The following is a 17,673-nucleotide window of genomic DNA, read 5'->3' as shown; positions in this document are numbered from 1 at the left end:
CATGATGTGGGAGTGGTAAAGCCCCTGATTTCCAAACCGAGGTATCCGAAGCCCAATAACCAGTGAAGACTGGGATTTAGAGCTTCAGGATATTTAGGACTCCCCTCAGTTCACCCAACTCTGACATACGTTGGGGATATAAAGGCAGTTGGTCAGTTTCCTGGCCACATGACTCCCTTGTTAACTGTTAGCCATAGAAACAAAATGAGCTTTCTATCTTCTTCTCCCTTACGTTGCAAGGTCAGAAAGTGGCACCTTTACTTATACCTAATTGAAGAATTCATAACTTTAAGAGCATGCAATTAATTATTAAAAATATTACAATTAATTGTACCATTCTTCTTTTATTCAGCACATGAAGAAAAAGCTTGGCTTTACTTCAGTCTTGGAATTTGTTTTGGCATCATCGTTATGTTGGTTGTCGTGCTTGCCAAAGTTTGCTTCAACTTCCATCGCAATATTCAGGCACGTTTGGATGTCTCTGAGCCTACCCATCGCAGTGCTCTTATCAACAACCACAGCTCCCTGGATGCGCCCATGCTTGAACATTCTGACTCTATGGACAGGATAGAAGTAGTGAGATTCAGCCCTCGGAGTACGTTGCGTAGTTTGAGGAGTGATTCCCATGATAGAAACTTAGTGAATTACTATGGATAGGACTAGCAGTAGTGGAGCAGAAGTGGAATTGTGAAATAAGGATTTATTTCTGTCCAAAATGTACAAATGAAAATCATCTTATACAAATACAATTGATAACCTCATAATGTCAACTAGCTTCATGTTATAATTGTGAGATCCAAAGATACATTTTGAAATAACTAGCTTATTTTTTTTAAAGGTATTAGCCTTAAAGGTTTTTTTTTGTTTTGGTATAAAATATTTTCATCAATCTATCTTATTTAGGAACATATATTTATCAAAAAGTTATCTTTTGAAAAAAAAATCTGTTTACAATAGTTATTTATTTTTTTAAAGATATTTTTCAAAATTAAAATAATTGCCTATAGAAGCCCAAAATGTTTCTTCTCAAACATTACTTTTTTTTTCGATTTCTGTGCAATATTCATTTTTGTCTAAATCTTTATTTAGGTTAATCTTTCAATCATAGCGAGAAAAAAAAAGCTTGTCTAGTGACACTTTCTAAATAATTGTAGTTAATCATTTTGTTATCATCACAATTTGCAGTGATCAGTCACTTTATGAGCTTTTTAAATCTATCTTCTTTTTTTTGGAAGGATATATTTTGTTCTTACATTACTACTTTCTTAAAAGATGACCAACTACTTCCTTAAAAGGTATAAAATATAAATATGCTAAGATTAGAAAACTCAGCTAGTGGATCAAATATTAATTTATTTGCCACAAGCTTTTTTTTTTTGCTTGAAAAAGCTTAAGCATTATTTTTTTTTTTGCATCATTTCATGTAATTGAATAGCACATCAGTCATAATGTGTACCTCTTATATTTATGTAAAATGTAAATATTTTTTTTTTTGGATATTACATGGAAATAAAACTAGCTTTAAGATCATTTGGTATGTAAATGATGATGAATGTCTTTTACGCTGATGATAATTTGCATATAAAGCAGTTGTCTGACAATAGATAAAAAGATGTGCAATCTTGATCATAATAATCAGTGTAGGTACATTGAAATGTTCACTTGATTATCAATCATCTCTGTGGAAATGATTATGGTTATACAATATTTTCCCATTGTGGAAAATAGATTAGATGCATTACTCCAGTGTTTTTCAGATTTTCTCAGCCAAGTAAAGTTTACATTAAAAGTTTATTCTATTAATTTTTTTAACCATTGTATAAAAAAGAAAAATTTTTATTAGAACTATAAATATGGCCAAGTGTCAATTTTGTTTCTTATATTAATTCTTATTCATTCTTTTTTGTAAGCTAAATAGCTCGTCCTATATAGAAGCTCAACTTAAACATGAAACATTAGAGGACTCCAATATCAGGTACTATGGTTCAAATATTAGGTCCTATATCTACTTATTTCAAATATTAGGTCCTATATCTATCTAGTTCAAATATCAGGTCCTATATCTGGTTAAAAAAATCAGGTCCTATACATAAGATGAACTGGGCAGTGGTCTCCTTCAGACAGCAACTTTTTGGTTGTGACTGGCATAAATATTTACTTGGTCAAATAAAGGTTGTTGTTTTTTTTTAATATATTGGCATAAAATTAAAATTTCCTTTCTGCTAAATCTCTTTATTTCCTTATTCTGCTCCCAATAATATTTATTTTAAATCTTGACTGCCCTTCAATGGAAAAAAAAGTCCAATCCACATTGATCATAAAAAATAATTTCACTGTGAATGTTAATTATCTGTTTTGTCCGATACTGTCTGATCATTACCTGCAATTATTAAACAGTTCTTTTAAATTAAAAACAATAAAAAACAACTATTATTACATTTAAATATAAAACATTCCTAATTTTATAAAAGGAAAATCGCAAAAGTAACTCAAAATGTCATTCAACTTTTAAATAACTACCCCTGATAAATTCATTCTAAAACTTGATCTGGCATCCATTCATTACATCATAGTAAGGATTAGATTGGAATTTATTTTCATAATAATAACATTTGTTAATGTTCACACTCTTTTATATAAAAAAAATACAATTATCTTTAATTTTTTTAAACAGATTTTTTAATTATTTTTTTTTATTAAATGCTATAAAAGATATCTATTAACTCAATTTGTTATTGGGTTATATTGAATGTACTAAGTTATTGCACCAGTCATGCCAATGTAGGTTTTATGTTTCATAAAAGTTTTGTTGTTATCCAATTGTGATATTCTTTGCATAAATTTTGATTGGTCCCTCAATTGTTTTGTTATTTATAGCTTTATAATATTACACATTCATTTTTGGTTTCGCATAATGCTTTGTTTAATATTACATTTGGACATATTTGTCAGATAAAAAATGTGTAAATACATTTTTTTTTGGCATTCTGCTCAGTCACAGAAATGTAAAATAGAATTGCGTGTTTTATTATGCATTTAAATGTCAAAAACTTTTTTATGCTTTGAATGTATGTCCAGATGAAGTGAAAATTTATTTTTTTTTAAACATATTTTATATGACAATGTAAAGCATATTTATTTTCTGTAATAGATTTATAAACATGTGTATATACAATGGTTGTGTACTTAGTTTTACAGTTCTTACATTAGTATTAATTTCATTTTTCTTTTCATAATTTTTTTTTTCCATTAAAGAAAAATTTTTATATGGTCAAAATGAAAAATTGTTTTCTATCAAAATGATATCTTAACTCATCAGAGTTTTGCCTAGGCCACTTGAGACTCTCAACTATTGAAACAGCTTTCTCCAAGTGACCATGAAAGAGAAAAATGCACTTGGCCTTTCTATCTTTCTGTCTATAGGATCCACTACAATCAAGACCAGGAGGTGAGGTGGTTCAGCGGTAAAGCACTTGTCTTACGAACAGGTGTCCGGGGTTCGAATCCTGGTGAAGACTGAGATTTTTAATTTCATGGATCTTCAGGCGCCTCATAGTTCACCCAGCTCTAATGGGTACCTGACATTAGCTGGGGAAAGGTAAAGGTGGTTGGTCTTTGTGCTGGCCACATGACACCCTCGTTTATTTTATTTATTTATTTTTTTTGTTCATAAGATTTTTTTTGTTGTAATAAATAGAACATAAATTAAATGTTTTAAGCATTTATCATTAATAAATCATCCTTTTTTTTTTAAACTGACAAATTCCAAATCTGGTTGTTAATTGTGCAGTATCATGTGACAGTTTATACACTGGCAGAAGTGAGGGCTGATGTGCTATTTTCATATCAATTTTATTAAGAAGGTTGTGACATATTTTACAATGTCTAGCCTTGAGTTTTTTCCTATGTTTTATACACAATGTATACATAATGATTCTACCAACTGAATCTGTTGCATGCTTTGAAATTAAATATATTAATTGTGGCATTTACCACAATAATTATTTTTTTTACAGTTTTAACTTAATATTAAAAATAAACACTTTTAAAATGGAATTAATAATACCAGAATATTTTCAGCTTAAAAAAGCTTAATTTTTTTTTTTCAGTATAACTTTAATTTTAAATTTTATACCTTATTCATGTTAGACAGTGGCCCACAGAACAGTCTAAAAATGGCAAAAATTATAACAATTTAATATAAAAGTATTTAATTGATTTTAGTAGTTTGAAAAAGAAAACAACTGTTACAGGATGTCTTTAAATTTTGTTTTTTTCAGCTGAAGTTCATAAAACCCAAAATCAGTTACTTTTCATCATTCAGATTTTCTAGAGCAGTGATGCCCAAAGTAAGGCCCGCGGGCCAGAACCGGCCCGCAATGTGGTTCTATCTGGCCCGCCGAAACGTCGGCACAAAAAGTAGATAATCTTCCCCCCTTAAAATAGTTGTATATGTATTTTTACCTTCGTTAGGGCCCTCACTTTTCTGTGATGGATTAATACATGACCTTTAACGAGTGTGCGATTATGAGTTTATAAAATGGAACTCTGAATGTAGAATCTACCAGGAAAAGGGAATGGATCTTTTTTTGTGGAACATGATAATAAGCCAACATATTTTTTTTTGTAAAGAAACCTCGTCGGGGTCGCCAGTTGTGAAGAAACAAGTCCTTTTTAAGTATAAACTGCCTTTTATTGTGAAGCATTCAAACATAACACATTTACAAGGCGAACATTATCTACAGATAACCAACTCCACTAGATGACTTCCTTCTTCATATTTTCAACACACTCGTCACTCCCCGCAAGTCCTCTAACTCTCCGATACCCAACACTTGACCGTGTGTCACGGTTGACCACACATAGTAACCGTGTCACAACAGCCTGGCTGTTTCAAACAAAATAAACAAAACCTGTACAGCGGCATTATAAAACAAATATGAAGGCCTTCTTGGTTTGAGCCGCGTCTAAAAGATTGGTTAAACTACACCTAGAGATTGGAGGACCGATGAGAATATTTACCGAAAAGAGACAAGAAAATAAGTTGGTGGTAAAGGTAGCTACAATGTTGCTCATTTTATGTAGAGAAATGAAACCATTTTAAGACGCTTAAACAATTATAGACTTTAACTATCCCATTAATAAATGTAAGTACCAGTCACAATAGTTTCAAATAGTTTCAGGTGAACTTTGATTTCATTTTTCGTACCTTTTGTTGATGTGGCCCGCGACACGCGTTTCGAAAGTTAAAATGGCCCGCAGGTCGAATTAGGTTGAGCATCACTGTTCTAGAGAATCATAATAACCTAGATGATGAAATATTGCATTACTTGTTTTTAGAAGCACTTCACACAAACTATTAAAAGATATTAATAAATAGTTATAGAAAATGTATATTCTAATTTCAAGATTTGAAATCGTTCTGTGGGTCATCATATATGCAAAATATATTGAAGTCAAAGTTCAATCATAAAGTGAATTAGTAAACGCATGTTAGGAAAAAATATACAAACATGATTCCCTTGTATATTTGTTGACATATCAGCTGAGTTTTTTACCTCAAAGGAAGCATAGAAACCTTTGTTACATAAAGTATGATTGGTTGTTAGTTTTGCAGGACATTTGTTTGGCTGTTTCAGCATTTATGGATGTTTTTATTATTGACTGTTTCGATGTTGCTCCACTAGTATAAATGTTTGGCTGTTTTAATGTTGCTGGAAAGGGATTAACATGTTAAGCTGTTTTGGTATTGATGATTTTAATTAATACTTCCTGCTTCAGTTCTGCTTTTAAAAAAAAATTACAAAAGCCCCTAATATTTCTATATAAAGAAATGCTAAAAACATAAGGACAGTGCATAAGTATATATTTTTTTTCGTTTAAAGCAAAATGATTTTTGATTATCCTACAAGAAAAAAAAGAGATAAATTATGTCCATTTGGACTACACTGCTTTCAGTGTGTTAACTTTTTTTTAATTGAATAAATGTGCACAATATCTGTTCTGACTGTAAATATTTGTATGTTTTTTTTTTATATTTCATACAAAATATAAATAAATATTTAATTTAAACCAATATTGAGTTTATTCCTTCTTTTGTTTTATTTGTCTTAATTTGATGAACATCAGAGATGCATATGAAGATTTTGGGCCTTTTTGGTTTAATGAGAAGACAATAGAATAAACTCACTAGTACAATGTTGATCAATATAGTATGACCTAAAAGACTAGTTTAAAAAATAGCAGCAGTTTGGTTCTCTTTCTTTATTGGCCAAAACTTATACAGTTTTTATTCTCTATTAAGACATGACAGTGTCAGCCCCTTTGTAAATTCTTTAAACTTAAAAAAAAAAAAAAAAAGTTCTAGATACTTCAATTTTTTACTTTGATAGTTTGTTCAAAAGAAATTTGTTGTAAAATGGATATTACTTTACAAGTATATACATTCTATGACTGAACTTTAAAACTGATTTATTATAATCTTTTTTCTTATTTCAGTATTTCTTAAAAGTTAAAATCAGATTTATCTGATTTTATATGAGATATAAATAGGCCTTTAATTTATTAATTTACACTTGAAATAATTCCTTCTTAATTTGATATCATACTTGCTATAAGGTTTAAGATTTTTTTCTCCTAATAATTTTAACTATTTTCAATTCTCACAGAAAAATTTTTTTTGAGTGTATTGATGTACATGTATTAATTCACCAAAAATCAATAAATAATATTTAATACATTTGTTTATTAAAATTGCTTTTATAAAGTAAAAACAATGGTTGAGTAATGAACACAACAGGTTGCAGTTTTTAAGCTTCAATAAGATGTCTAAAAGGTCAGAACAAATGTACAAAACAATTACTCTAGTACTCAAGCAAACCCAATTGTGTCAGAAAAATTTCATTTAAATAAGTTTTAAAGAAGAAAAAAATTGATTTTAAGTTGGATGGGATTCAACGTGGATGTGAGAATAAAGTGGCGAGCATTCATACAAGTGAAAAATCAAAAAAATATATACAAAGAGACAAGGAGGTCATCTTGGACCCCATTTGATATTATTAAGTCCTTGAAATTGGCGTTTCAACTGATGCTGGTCAGCCCATTCGGCATTCATATATGCATCATCTTCTTCCTTCTCCAATCTCTGAAAGGGAAATAATAACAATAATTGTATTCATTATCATAATGAAAAAAAAAAAAAAAAAAAAAGGTTTCCCCTTTCAGACCTTGTGATCTATGGGACAAAAGATGTTAATGTCATCTATCTCTTTGGCCAATGATTAATGAGTTGGGTGTCATGTGGCCAGCACAACAACCAACCGCATTTACTTTCTCTAACTAAAGACAGGTACCCAGGACTCAGGAGCATTCTAAAAATCCAGAAATTCAAAATCCAGGTTTGGAAACCAAGCCCTTAACCATTCAGGCACCGCCCCCCTCACAAAAAATAATAACAAAAATAATATGACATTGATTCTAACTTGTAGGCCTTGTGGGTCTGTCTATATATAAATATAAACTATTTTTATCCTTAACAGACTAAATTAAACAAATGGGGAGGATCATTATCTACTTCTTAAACATATACCGCTATTTTTTTTATCTTAAGAAAAAAATCATTAATACATATACTTCGAAGAAGACATGAATATTGATTTTAAAAACAAAAGGCACACTTTTAGTAGACTATAACATATTTTAAACATTTTGAGATTGCATGACCTGTTAGACATAGATGATGCATAAAGGACCTTGCAAAACAATTTTTTTTCATAAATGGTTTATATGTAAAATGCATTCAATATCATAGAGTAACAAATGCACTTATGTCAAACACCATGAAGGCAATGGTGAAATCAAATTTTCAATAGTCGTTTTAGTTTTTAAGATCTATATGTGATGGACAGTCAACCAGACAGTCAACTAGGATTGCTGCCTGGTTGTGTGCTATGCACACTGGATAGTCCTCATGATGGTCCCAGTTCAAACCCTGTCTCTTGCCATCCCGTGCCGCCCTGCAGGTCTGGGCTAGGCTGTAATGATATTCATTTCTAAAGGAAGGTTTCAGATTTGTAAAATGAAAACTATAGATGTGTTTCCTGTGAGGAGAGCTAAGTAACAATGGGTGATCTTTACATAAAAGAAAACTGTAAGAGGGTTTGATATTGTTGAACAACAGGTGAATATGGGGGGTAATTAAAAGCAGATAGTAATATACTCAAATATCTGGCAACTGTTAAAAGTAAATAAAAAAGTATGAAATAAGAAAATGGTTTTATAACTTAGAGATACATCATTAAATGTTCTAAAAGATACAATTCAACAGATCTTGTAAGTTACTCCTAAAATGTTGGGTCTATTGTAAACTTCTTGCCTGTATATACCCAAATATGGAAAAGGATTTGGGAGACAACCCTGAGGAAGAATCAGGACTTGATGATCATACTTAGGAAGCCTGCAGCACACAGTTGTGCCCTAGCAAAGCCTGTGATGCCACTGATCCCATTATTTAAAAAAAAAAAAAAAAAAAAATTATAGCTTTTATATAGAGCTACTGTCATGCTTAAAGTATACTCAGAGTGCTATGGTCCAATCTCCTTTGTGGACCGGTGGGGGGAGGGGGTATCTGTGAGAAGGTTTTTCCGTGCTGCCTTAGGCGCTCAGTAAGCACAACTCTTCTCGAGCCCCCTTCAAAGGTAGTCAAGCCAAGCTAAGTTCAAGCGTACTTAGCCTCTCGTCCACGCATCCACTTTAAGGTAAAATAAATGGTATCATTTTAAGGGGATGTAAATAGTTAATCATTGTTTAAGGTGATGTAAATACCAAATCATTTTTAAGGTAATGTAAATACCAAATCATTGTTGAAGGTAATGTAAATGGCAAATCATTGTTTAAGGTGATGTAAATAGCAAATCATTTTTTAAGGTGATGTAAATGGCATCTTGATTCTAAAATGCTCTGCACATGACTTAAAACAGGATCTTAACTCTCATAATGTGAAATGACAGAGCTGTACTTCAGCAGACATGTAGTCTGAAGTTGTGACTGACACAAAGAAAAATGGCATCACCTTCAGGCAGTTATGAAAACTCTTCACTGCCATCTCTATTTACTAAAATAAAATATAATAGTATAGAATTGTTTCCCCTTCAACTGCATCCCTAGGCAAAGGATATGGCTTCTAAAGCAACCAAAACTTTGAAAGGGGCCTACTGTTCTGGTAGCAAAGCAATTTACAGCAAGCAATATTATCCCAAGAACTGAATGTCACAAAGTCACCTTCATTTCTTCTTGTTTCTTATAGTAGTAAGCCATCATGTTCTTCTGCTCTTCTGGACTAACCACAGGCTCTCGAGATGGGGCACCATGACCTTTCTAGAAATTAAAAATATACATACATAATTTACCCCAAAATTTTTTATTAACTAACAAATTTTTATCATCTGACGAGACAAATTAAGACGAGATATAATCAAGAAATATACCTTCTGAATTTTGGCCACAATTTTGGTTTTCTCATTCTTTCCGACAAAGTCTCCCAGTTTCTTGTTGGGTAACAATTCTTTCCCTGCCCACCACAAAGAGGCCTGTTCAATGTCTATCACTTCAAGTGAGGCCTGGACAAGAAACACAATGTAAGTGATGGTTGGACGATTCAACAAATATAACAGACGTAAATCAATCAAATATAACATATGTAAATCAAATATAACATATGTAAATCAACTATAACACGCCTAAATCAATCAAATATAGCAGAAGTAAATCAATCAAATATAACATGTAAATCAATCAAATATAACATGTAAATCAATCAAATATAACATGTAAATCAATCAAATATAACATGTAAATCAATCAAATATAACATGTAAATCAATCAAATATAACAGATGTAAATCAAACAAATATAAAATAAGTAAGTCAATTGCATCTGATACACAAAACACTTTTGCAATTCAACAGCTGCAAAACCATTCAAAAAATGTAAACAACTGTCAGATGTTCCTTCAGGAAAACCCTAATCCAAACATCGAATGAAAGTCAGGGAATGATAACAAACAGTGTTCATACTGTGGACCATGACGCGTTCAGAGGGTATTCCAAATGACCAACCAATCATAATTTGTTAGCACATAGCTTTGTAGAAATATTTTAAATAAACATATACTCTTTCAGAAATGAAGTTAATTAAAAAATCCAAACATCCTGCAGGAGGGCAGAGAATGATTGTGGGAAGGATTCGAACTCAGGACTATTGGACAATAGTCTGAAGCATATAACACTCATCCCTGGACCTAGCCTGAGACCTTGACTTCACAATGTTGGGAGATAATTTAGTAATATTAATCTGTTTGTTAATTAAAACACTCAAAGTACATGACCTTCTTCTTCTTCTAGCCAGCTTTATTGCTGCTGAGCTGTGAGCTCTTTTGCAGACTGTGCCAAGGAAAAAAAGTGTGCTGTTTTCTTCAGTTGTTCAGCACTGCCGTACAGGGTGTTGGTTATGTTGGGCTGTAGTGGAAGTAGGGTCCACCTTAGGCAGACCCTACTTCCACTACAGCCCAACATAACCAACACCCATGACCTTATGAAACCTGAGTGCCAAAATAAATGAATGGTACATTTAATCATGGAGGCGCAGTGGCTGAGCAGTCAAAGTGCTTGGCTTCTGAACTGGGGGTCCCGGGTTTGAATCCTGGTGAAGACTGGGGTTTTTAATTTTGGGATTTTTGGGCGCTTGAGTCCACCCAGCTCTAATGGGTACCTGACATTAGTGGGGGGAAAAGTAAAGGCGGTTGGTCATTATGCTGGCCACATGACACCCTCGTTAACCATGGGCCACAGAAACAGATGACCTTTCCATCATCTGCCCCATAAATTGCATGGTCTGAAAGGGGAAATTTTCTTTACTTTTTGTCATGTAAACACATGTCAACTTGTGTCATAGCACATATTTAAATATGACATTCATACACTTAAGGTTACGCACTCCCCATTTAGCACACCAAAGCATACAATATAATGAATGACTTATATAAAGTTTAGTTAAGTATATAGTTAAGTAAAAAAAAAGGGATGTATGCTTTTGCCCTTGATATTTTCGCTGGTGATCGATTGGGTCATGAGACAGACAGTCTTAGATAATACAAGCGGCATACAATGGACACTAACACAACATTTAGAGGACCTGGATTTTGCCGATGACATCTGCCTCCTCTCCCATACACAACAAAATGCTCAGACAAGCGGCATACAATGGACATTAACACAACATTTAGAGGACCTGGATTTTGCCGATGACATCTGCCTCCTCTCCCAAACACAACAAAATGCTCAGACAAGCGGCATACAATGGACATTAACACAACATTTAGAGGACCTGGATTTTGCCGATGACATCTGCCTCCTCTCCCATACACAACAAAATGCTCAGATCAAACTGACAGACAAGAGAACCCAATCATGCTACAGGGAGAGAACATCCTTGATACGGACCACTTCACTTATCTGGGTAGTAGAGTTAGTAAAGACGGCAAAGCTGATAATGATATACTAATTCGGATCAATAAAGCTAGGTCTGCCTTTTCAACTCTTCAAACAATATGGGGCTCTAAGGCACCATCTCTACATAACAAAATACGGATCTATAATACAAACGTTAAGTCTGTCCTTCTATACGGTTCAGAAACTTCAGAGTCACTAAAACAAATATGGAAAAGCTCCAGACTTTTGTTAACAGATGCCTACGCCGGATATTAGGAATTAGGTGGCCAGAAAAGATAACTACTATCGATTTGTGGGAGAGAACTAGACAAAAGCCCATAGCCCAAGACATCACAAAATAAAAATGGAGCTGGATAGGACACACCCTGCAAAAACCAATGTTGCAAGGCTGGAACTTGACTGGAACCCACAAGAAAAGAGGAAAGTGGGAAGACCTAAGCAAACCTGGAAGAGGTCAAGTCTGGAATGACATGGGAGCAGATGAAGAAAGCTGCTCAGAACCGAGTTCGGTGGAGAGCTGTGGTTGCGGCCCTATGCTCCCCTGGGAGTACACAGGATTAAGTAAGTAAGTAAAAAAAAAAAGTATCTTTGGCACAAACACTCAAGCAAACTACTATGCAGGTACCTGTTTCCCAGAGAGGTCCTCAGTGTTCTCCATCTCTTGTCTGATTGGTTCATGGGGAGGCAAACCCATCGGGTAAACAATCATCACAGCACCGCGTAGAATGTCTAGTGCATCCTGGACTGTTTTCTGGGTTACCAGAACATCCGCTTCTACCTTTTTCTACAAAAACAAATGAACACAATTCGAAAAGAACAATTTTTACGGTGAATATATTTCACTTGACTACTTAATAAACCCTTCATTATGAATAATGTTAGTGCACTACTTGATCTGATTAAAGTTATTCTTGAAGACACTTGTTTTAAATGAGAGAATATGTTTCCTAAACAATTGCTCAGCATAATGTGTACACTTACAAATATTTTAAAATCCTGAAAATAGTTAGGGTTTAAAACAATACTTGGATGAAAGGGGAATCACTCTAGTATAAAATTTAATTTCTACAACTGATCATTTCTTTCTATCAATAGGAAGACAATTACTAAAAAGTAATGATTGTTTGGTTTATTTTAGTATTTTCTGCTAAAGAGGTTTGGTGGATTTTTTTACATTTTATATTTAGTGATTAGATTTATTGTTTTTAACAAGCAATTACTTAGACTCTTCTTAAAATTTTGAATAGCTAAACAATTGTATCTAAAGAGTTTTGATCTGTAAACAATTCATAGACCAGATCCCAATAAAAAAAAAGATGATAAACTTGTTTTTATTTTGCAATGCGATTTCAATTCAATGTCAGGCTTCTGTGTCTCAAAGAGAGTTTCAGATAATAATCCTTAAAGATAGACTGGTTGTATATGCCTAGATAGGAAAGAATATTTTAATATTGGCAGTTAAAATATACTAATCAAATTTTAAAAAAACTAACCTTTGATATCATATCTTTTGCCTCTTTTATAGTTTTTGTCAATACTTCTGCCATCTTTGGAGTTGGTGCTGTTTGAAAAATGTACATATCATTTTTAAATGTTAGACAGTAATTTAAAACAGAAACAACTTTTGTAGAAAAGGTGAAGCAGGAGACATTTAAATAACTTACATGTCAGAGAAATATCTGCTCAGCACAATAACTGACTTCATTTTCCAGCATTACAATACAAGGCCCCACCTGAGACACCCAAGGAAAAGAGGAAGAGAGGAAGGCCCAGAAATACATAGAACCATGATTTGGAAGCAGACGCCAAACAGATGGGAAAGAAGTGGGGGCAGTTGGAGAGATACTACACAGAACCAAGATGTATGTAGTAAGCTGGTTGATGGCCAATGCCCCAGATGGGACCACAGGCAGAGATGAGATGACTCTGATAAAAGTAGAATTTTTAATTGAATGCAGTTTTGAAAAACTGACCTACTGGGAAAAGAAAATAAGCTTTTGTGCAACCAGTCAAGGGGTTTTGACTGTTTGTTTGACCTGTTGGCCCTGAGAAAAGGTTTTATTTTCTATGAAATTTTTAGTAGTCTGTAAAGCAAGAGTGTTCATAAGATTGTGTGGTGTAGTTTGATATAAATAAAGGATGTCATGTATGGAATCATCAATGAAATAATGTGATACATCTGTTGAACTGATCAAAAGTAGCTGCTGTCTCATTGCCAATCATTGATTTTCTAATTCATCTTCAATGTTATGTAAGTAAAAGTAGTAAGTTCTCCTTTCAGACTTTGCAGATAATGTTAAGGTCATCTGTTTATTTGGCTAAAGGTTAACGAGCAGGGTGTCATGTGACCAGCACAACTGCCTTTACTAAAGTCAGGCACCCATTAGAATTGGGTGGACTCATGGCCACCCTAAAAATCCCCAAATTCAAAATCCCAGTCTTCAAAGAGATTCCAACCCAGGACCTCAGGTTCGAAAGCCAAGCCCTTAACCACTCAGCCACAGCGTCAATGTTATGCAATAGCTATTTTTGTACTAGTAATTAAAAAGAAAACACACTTAATTAAATGCCCTGATGCCCTCATAAACAAATTCAATTTTCTTTATCTTGATACTTTTAAAGATCCCTAATTAGAATCTTTTTTCAATGTTAAGCTTAAGGATTTGAAAGTTTTGTAATTCAAGTGTATGGTGTACTTTACTTATTCAGTAACTAGGAATAAGCAACTGACAAGAATAAGAAAAAGCAAAAGGGAAATTTCTTTGTGCTGGCGACCTAAAGATTTCTTAAAGCATCAGGCAGAGAGCTGGAAATTTTATCATGCTGAATTTTTTTGTGTACCTCCCTCAGCTATATTGTTGAATGCTACAGTCTTGAGAAACTTATCTAGGAGCTATTTGATAAACTCCATTTGAATTTGTTCGTACAAAGAGACTTTTTGTCATTTGGTAATATGAAGGTATGTACATTTTACCCTGTCCATTGCGACATCCTATTGTGTCTTTGTTAAATTTAACTCCACCACTTGGTTGACATTTTTCACCCCATTCATCTTTTAATTTGAGTTCCTCAATTTGCTCATCTGTCAGGCCTTGCATATTTGGTGGCAGAGAGACTCCATGTTTGACTAACTCTTCCATTTCTAAAAATATTTTAAAAAGTGTAAAGACACTGAAATTATTTTTTTAAACAGCACTATTAATGCAAAAACTAATGTCCCACTTAACATAGTGATTACTGTAGACATGTCTAAAATCTGATTTTACAAAATAGTTGTCCATTGGACTGAACATCTGTGCTTCTTTATCAATTTATAGATAGAATATAGGTCATGAAAGATAGTAAATTATCTCTTTTAAATCACGTAATTTATTAGAAGATTTTATCATTTTTTTAATGCCATGTTTGTGGCATGAAATTTTAGAGAAATATGCTTACTTTAGGAAATATATATAACTGCAATATATAGGTAAGAATAGCTTACACAATACCTGCTAGACATTAAATGGTAGCCATATAATCATTAGATAAAGTCAGAAAAGCTGATTTTTACAAAGCTTATATCTGGTAAAAAGTTTGTACACATTATTTCTCCCACGCCCATTCTCGGATCAAGTTGAAACTTTGCACAATTTTTCATTGGCATAGACAAGACATAATCAATTTTTTTTAATTAACCGATTAGCCAATTCATTACTAGTAATTAATTATTTTGTTTGATACGGTATTCGATATGGCAAATATGTAGGGCTTCATCCCCTTAGATAAATTAAATGTTATTTCTCCCATATCTATTCTCAGATCTAGTTGAAACTTTAAACCATTGTTAAAACCTAATAAAACATGAATCAATTTTAAAAAAAATTAACCAATCAGTCAATTAATTATTGGTAAAATAATTAGTTGTAAGTGCAGAGCTCTTTCCCTTCGATAATCTTTGTTTTAAAAAAAAATTAATTATTTTGCAAGTTAATAGTAAATAGTTGATATTACAACATGGAAGCTCTAGTAAGACTTTTATGTTAAAATAAGTTTTAAGGAATGGCAATATAGATAAGGTATCCGATGATTAGCATAAGTTTCAGAAATTATTTGTTTCATACTCTTCCCCTAAGTTTAAGGATGTAATGAAAGAATTGGTAGAACAATTAAAAAATAATTTACAAATCAGTATGAAGAATAGTAAAACAAAATGTATGTATAATATATGATTATAATATTCAAACAATACTGTTTATGAATATTTGAATACAATTTTCATCCAGGGTAAGTCAAGTAAAGTTCCCCTTTCAGACCATGTGATCTATAGAGCAGATGATGTTAAAGTCATCTATTTCTTTGGCCAGCGGTTAAGATGGATGGTATCATGTGACCAGCACAAGGACCAACTGCCCTTACTTTCCCCAACTAAAGTCAGGTACCCATTAGAGTTGGGTGTACTCATTCTCTTCTACTTATCAAATTTTACACTACCAAATAGTGCCTTTAGCTAGTAACATTAAAACATTACCGCCACAAATTCTATCCACTTTCAGACGGCCATTGTATATAGTAGCACAATCCTTCAAAATATCAGACATTGGAGTCTCCAAAGTTGCTTCATAAAGAAACTGGCTGTCATCTCCACGTTTCACATGTATCTTTACCATGGCTTGATTTCTAGATGATGAATAATTAGACAATGACAATAATTAGAATTTTAAATTTATAAAATAATAAACTAAATGATTTTAGAAGCTCTTCAGCCTACTTAAAATACTAAAATGTTCTGAAATTTCTGATCCATTACATAAATGAATGTTGAATTTCTAAATTGGATCAGACCAGATAGAAATCATGAATTCTAATTTCTAACTAATAGCATCTGTAGATTCATACAAGATCCACAAAGAAATGTTTAGGATCCACTAAAGTTTCTAATTTATGCAAATGCTTGTCCTTAATGCAGTGAATTTCAATTCCTAAAACACAGCAATTATTTTTGTAGGAATTTTCGTTTTCTAAATCTATCAATAACTTTTTATAAGTCAATACTCTGAATGACAAATAAGAAGAACTCTTCACTACAGTGAAGAGACAAAAGCTGTGCTGGTTCAGTCATACTTTAAGATACAATTCACTATAAAATATTACCCTTCAACGTAAAGTCGAGGGGACATGAAGAAAGGGTCATCCAAAGAAAAGCTGGCTGAAGAAGGTAAAAAAATGGACCAGCTTCTCTCTTTATAGTCTGCTAAAAACAGATGCTGACTGGGAGTGGTAAGAGAGGAGGGATTTGGTAGACAAACCAAGACAGCACTCTTTATCTGAAGTTATGACACAAGCCAAGAGGAGGATGTTGAAGATCAATAATATGGCCACAATACTACTAAAATAGTATTTATATTTTATTTTTTTCTATGTGAGCAAGTCATTCAATATCTAATTATTCTATATAAGAATATTAGTATGACTGATAATCAAGTCATACTGATAGATCTAGTGAGTTGATAGTCTACTAACTCAGTAGTAAATAAGTAAGTAACTGACTAACTCACTGTACTGTTTGTTACATTTATAATATATGAAGTATTTATGTTTATGTATGTGTGTGTTTGTTTGTTTACTTGTAGTCTCCCTTGTTCTACTGTTCAGTATGTTCACGTGCTCACACGTTTTTCTCAAGTATGTTATTAGTGTGTATTAAATTAATTAAAGTCTCCTGTTAGTTTTTCACGTTCTTGTCATGTCAATAAAAATACCGTACTTAAATAGAGTTGTAACTTAAACTAAAACAGCAGTGTTGTTATTACATCATTATTGATAAAATAAAACTGTTAACTGAGACAAAAGTTCAAAAGTTAACAAAAGTAATTATATATAACACGCTCATAATTTTAAATTTAGTATTACATCCTTATTAGACTTAGAAATTATTTAGAAAAAAACATAATACTTTCTACACTACAGCCTTCTGTCGTATAAAATATTGCGTACATGAAGCGAGTTCCGGTTTAATTGTTATGATAAGTCAGCGGAAAATGTCATAGCAACGCTTCGAACATTTGTGTTAATAACTCTGTGAAACAAAAACTTTTTACTATTTGTGTCTATCCCCCCTTATGTTAGACGTTGCTTTTTTGAAATTACAATAAGGTTTTGATCTAGATCTAGATTCTAAAATCT

General features: G+C 32.6%; 2 protein-coding genes across 11 annotated transcripts in view; one reads left to right on the top strand and one right to left on the bottom strand.

Moving 5' to 3' along the window:
* The window catches only part of LOC106077796 (uncharacterized), a 174,625-nt gene extending 168,549 nt beyond the window's left edge, over nt 1–6,076 (top strand). For 3 of the 4 annotated variants that reach the window (XM_056031546.1, XM_056031548.1, XM_056031547.1), the window contains one exon: nt 353–6,076. In XM_056031546.1, the coding sequence (XP_055887521.1) occupies nt 353–657 (305 nt within the window). In that variant the 3' untranslated portion in view covers nt 658–6,076. The remainder of the gene's footprint in view (nt 1–352) is intronic. The other variant, XR_008778308.1, reaches the window with a different exon arrangement.
* A 649-nt stretch (nt 6,077–6,725) lies between these two features.
* LOC106077731 (cilia- and flagella-associated protein 298-like) lies at nt 6,726–17,616 on the bottom strand. 7 transcript variants are annotated; one of them, XM_056031554.1, is made up of 8 exons: nt 17,485–17,616; nt 16,019–16,167; nt 14,483–14,650; nt 13,002–13,069; nt 12,134–12,292; nt 9,486–9,617; nt 9,280–9,375; nt 6,726–7,144 (listed from the first exon to the last, which is right to left on the bottom strand). In XM_056031554.1, the coding sequence occupies exons 2-8, from the start codon at nt 16,155–16,157 to the stop codon at nt 7,034–7,036; spliced, it is 873 nt and encodes a 290-aa protein (XP_055887529.1). In that variant the 5' UTR covers nt 16,158–16,167; nt 17,485–17,616; the 3' UTR covers nt 6,726–7,033. The 7 variants fall into 7 exon arrangements, with proteins under 7 accessions (XP_055887529.1, XP_055887526.1, XP_055887525.1 ...); XM_056031551.1 differs by having other exon boundaries at nt 17,444–17,582; XM_056031550.1 differs by lacking the exon at nt 17,485–17,616 and adding an exon at nt 17,301–17,320.
* Nucleotides 17,617–17,673: the final 57 nt, after the last annotated feature.

Source organism: Biomphalaria glabrata, chromosome 6 (assembly GCF_947242115.1).
Source record: "Biomphalaria glabrata chromosome 6, xgBioGlab47.1, whole genome shotgun sequence".
Classification (NCBI taxonomy): Eukaryota; Metazoa; Mollusca; class Gastropoda; family Planorbidae; genus Biomphalaria; species Biomphalaria glabrata.
Note: the sequence above shows the minus strand (reverse complement) of the source record. Positions and strands in the feature narration are given on the sequence as shown.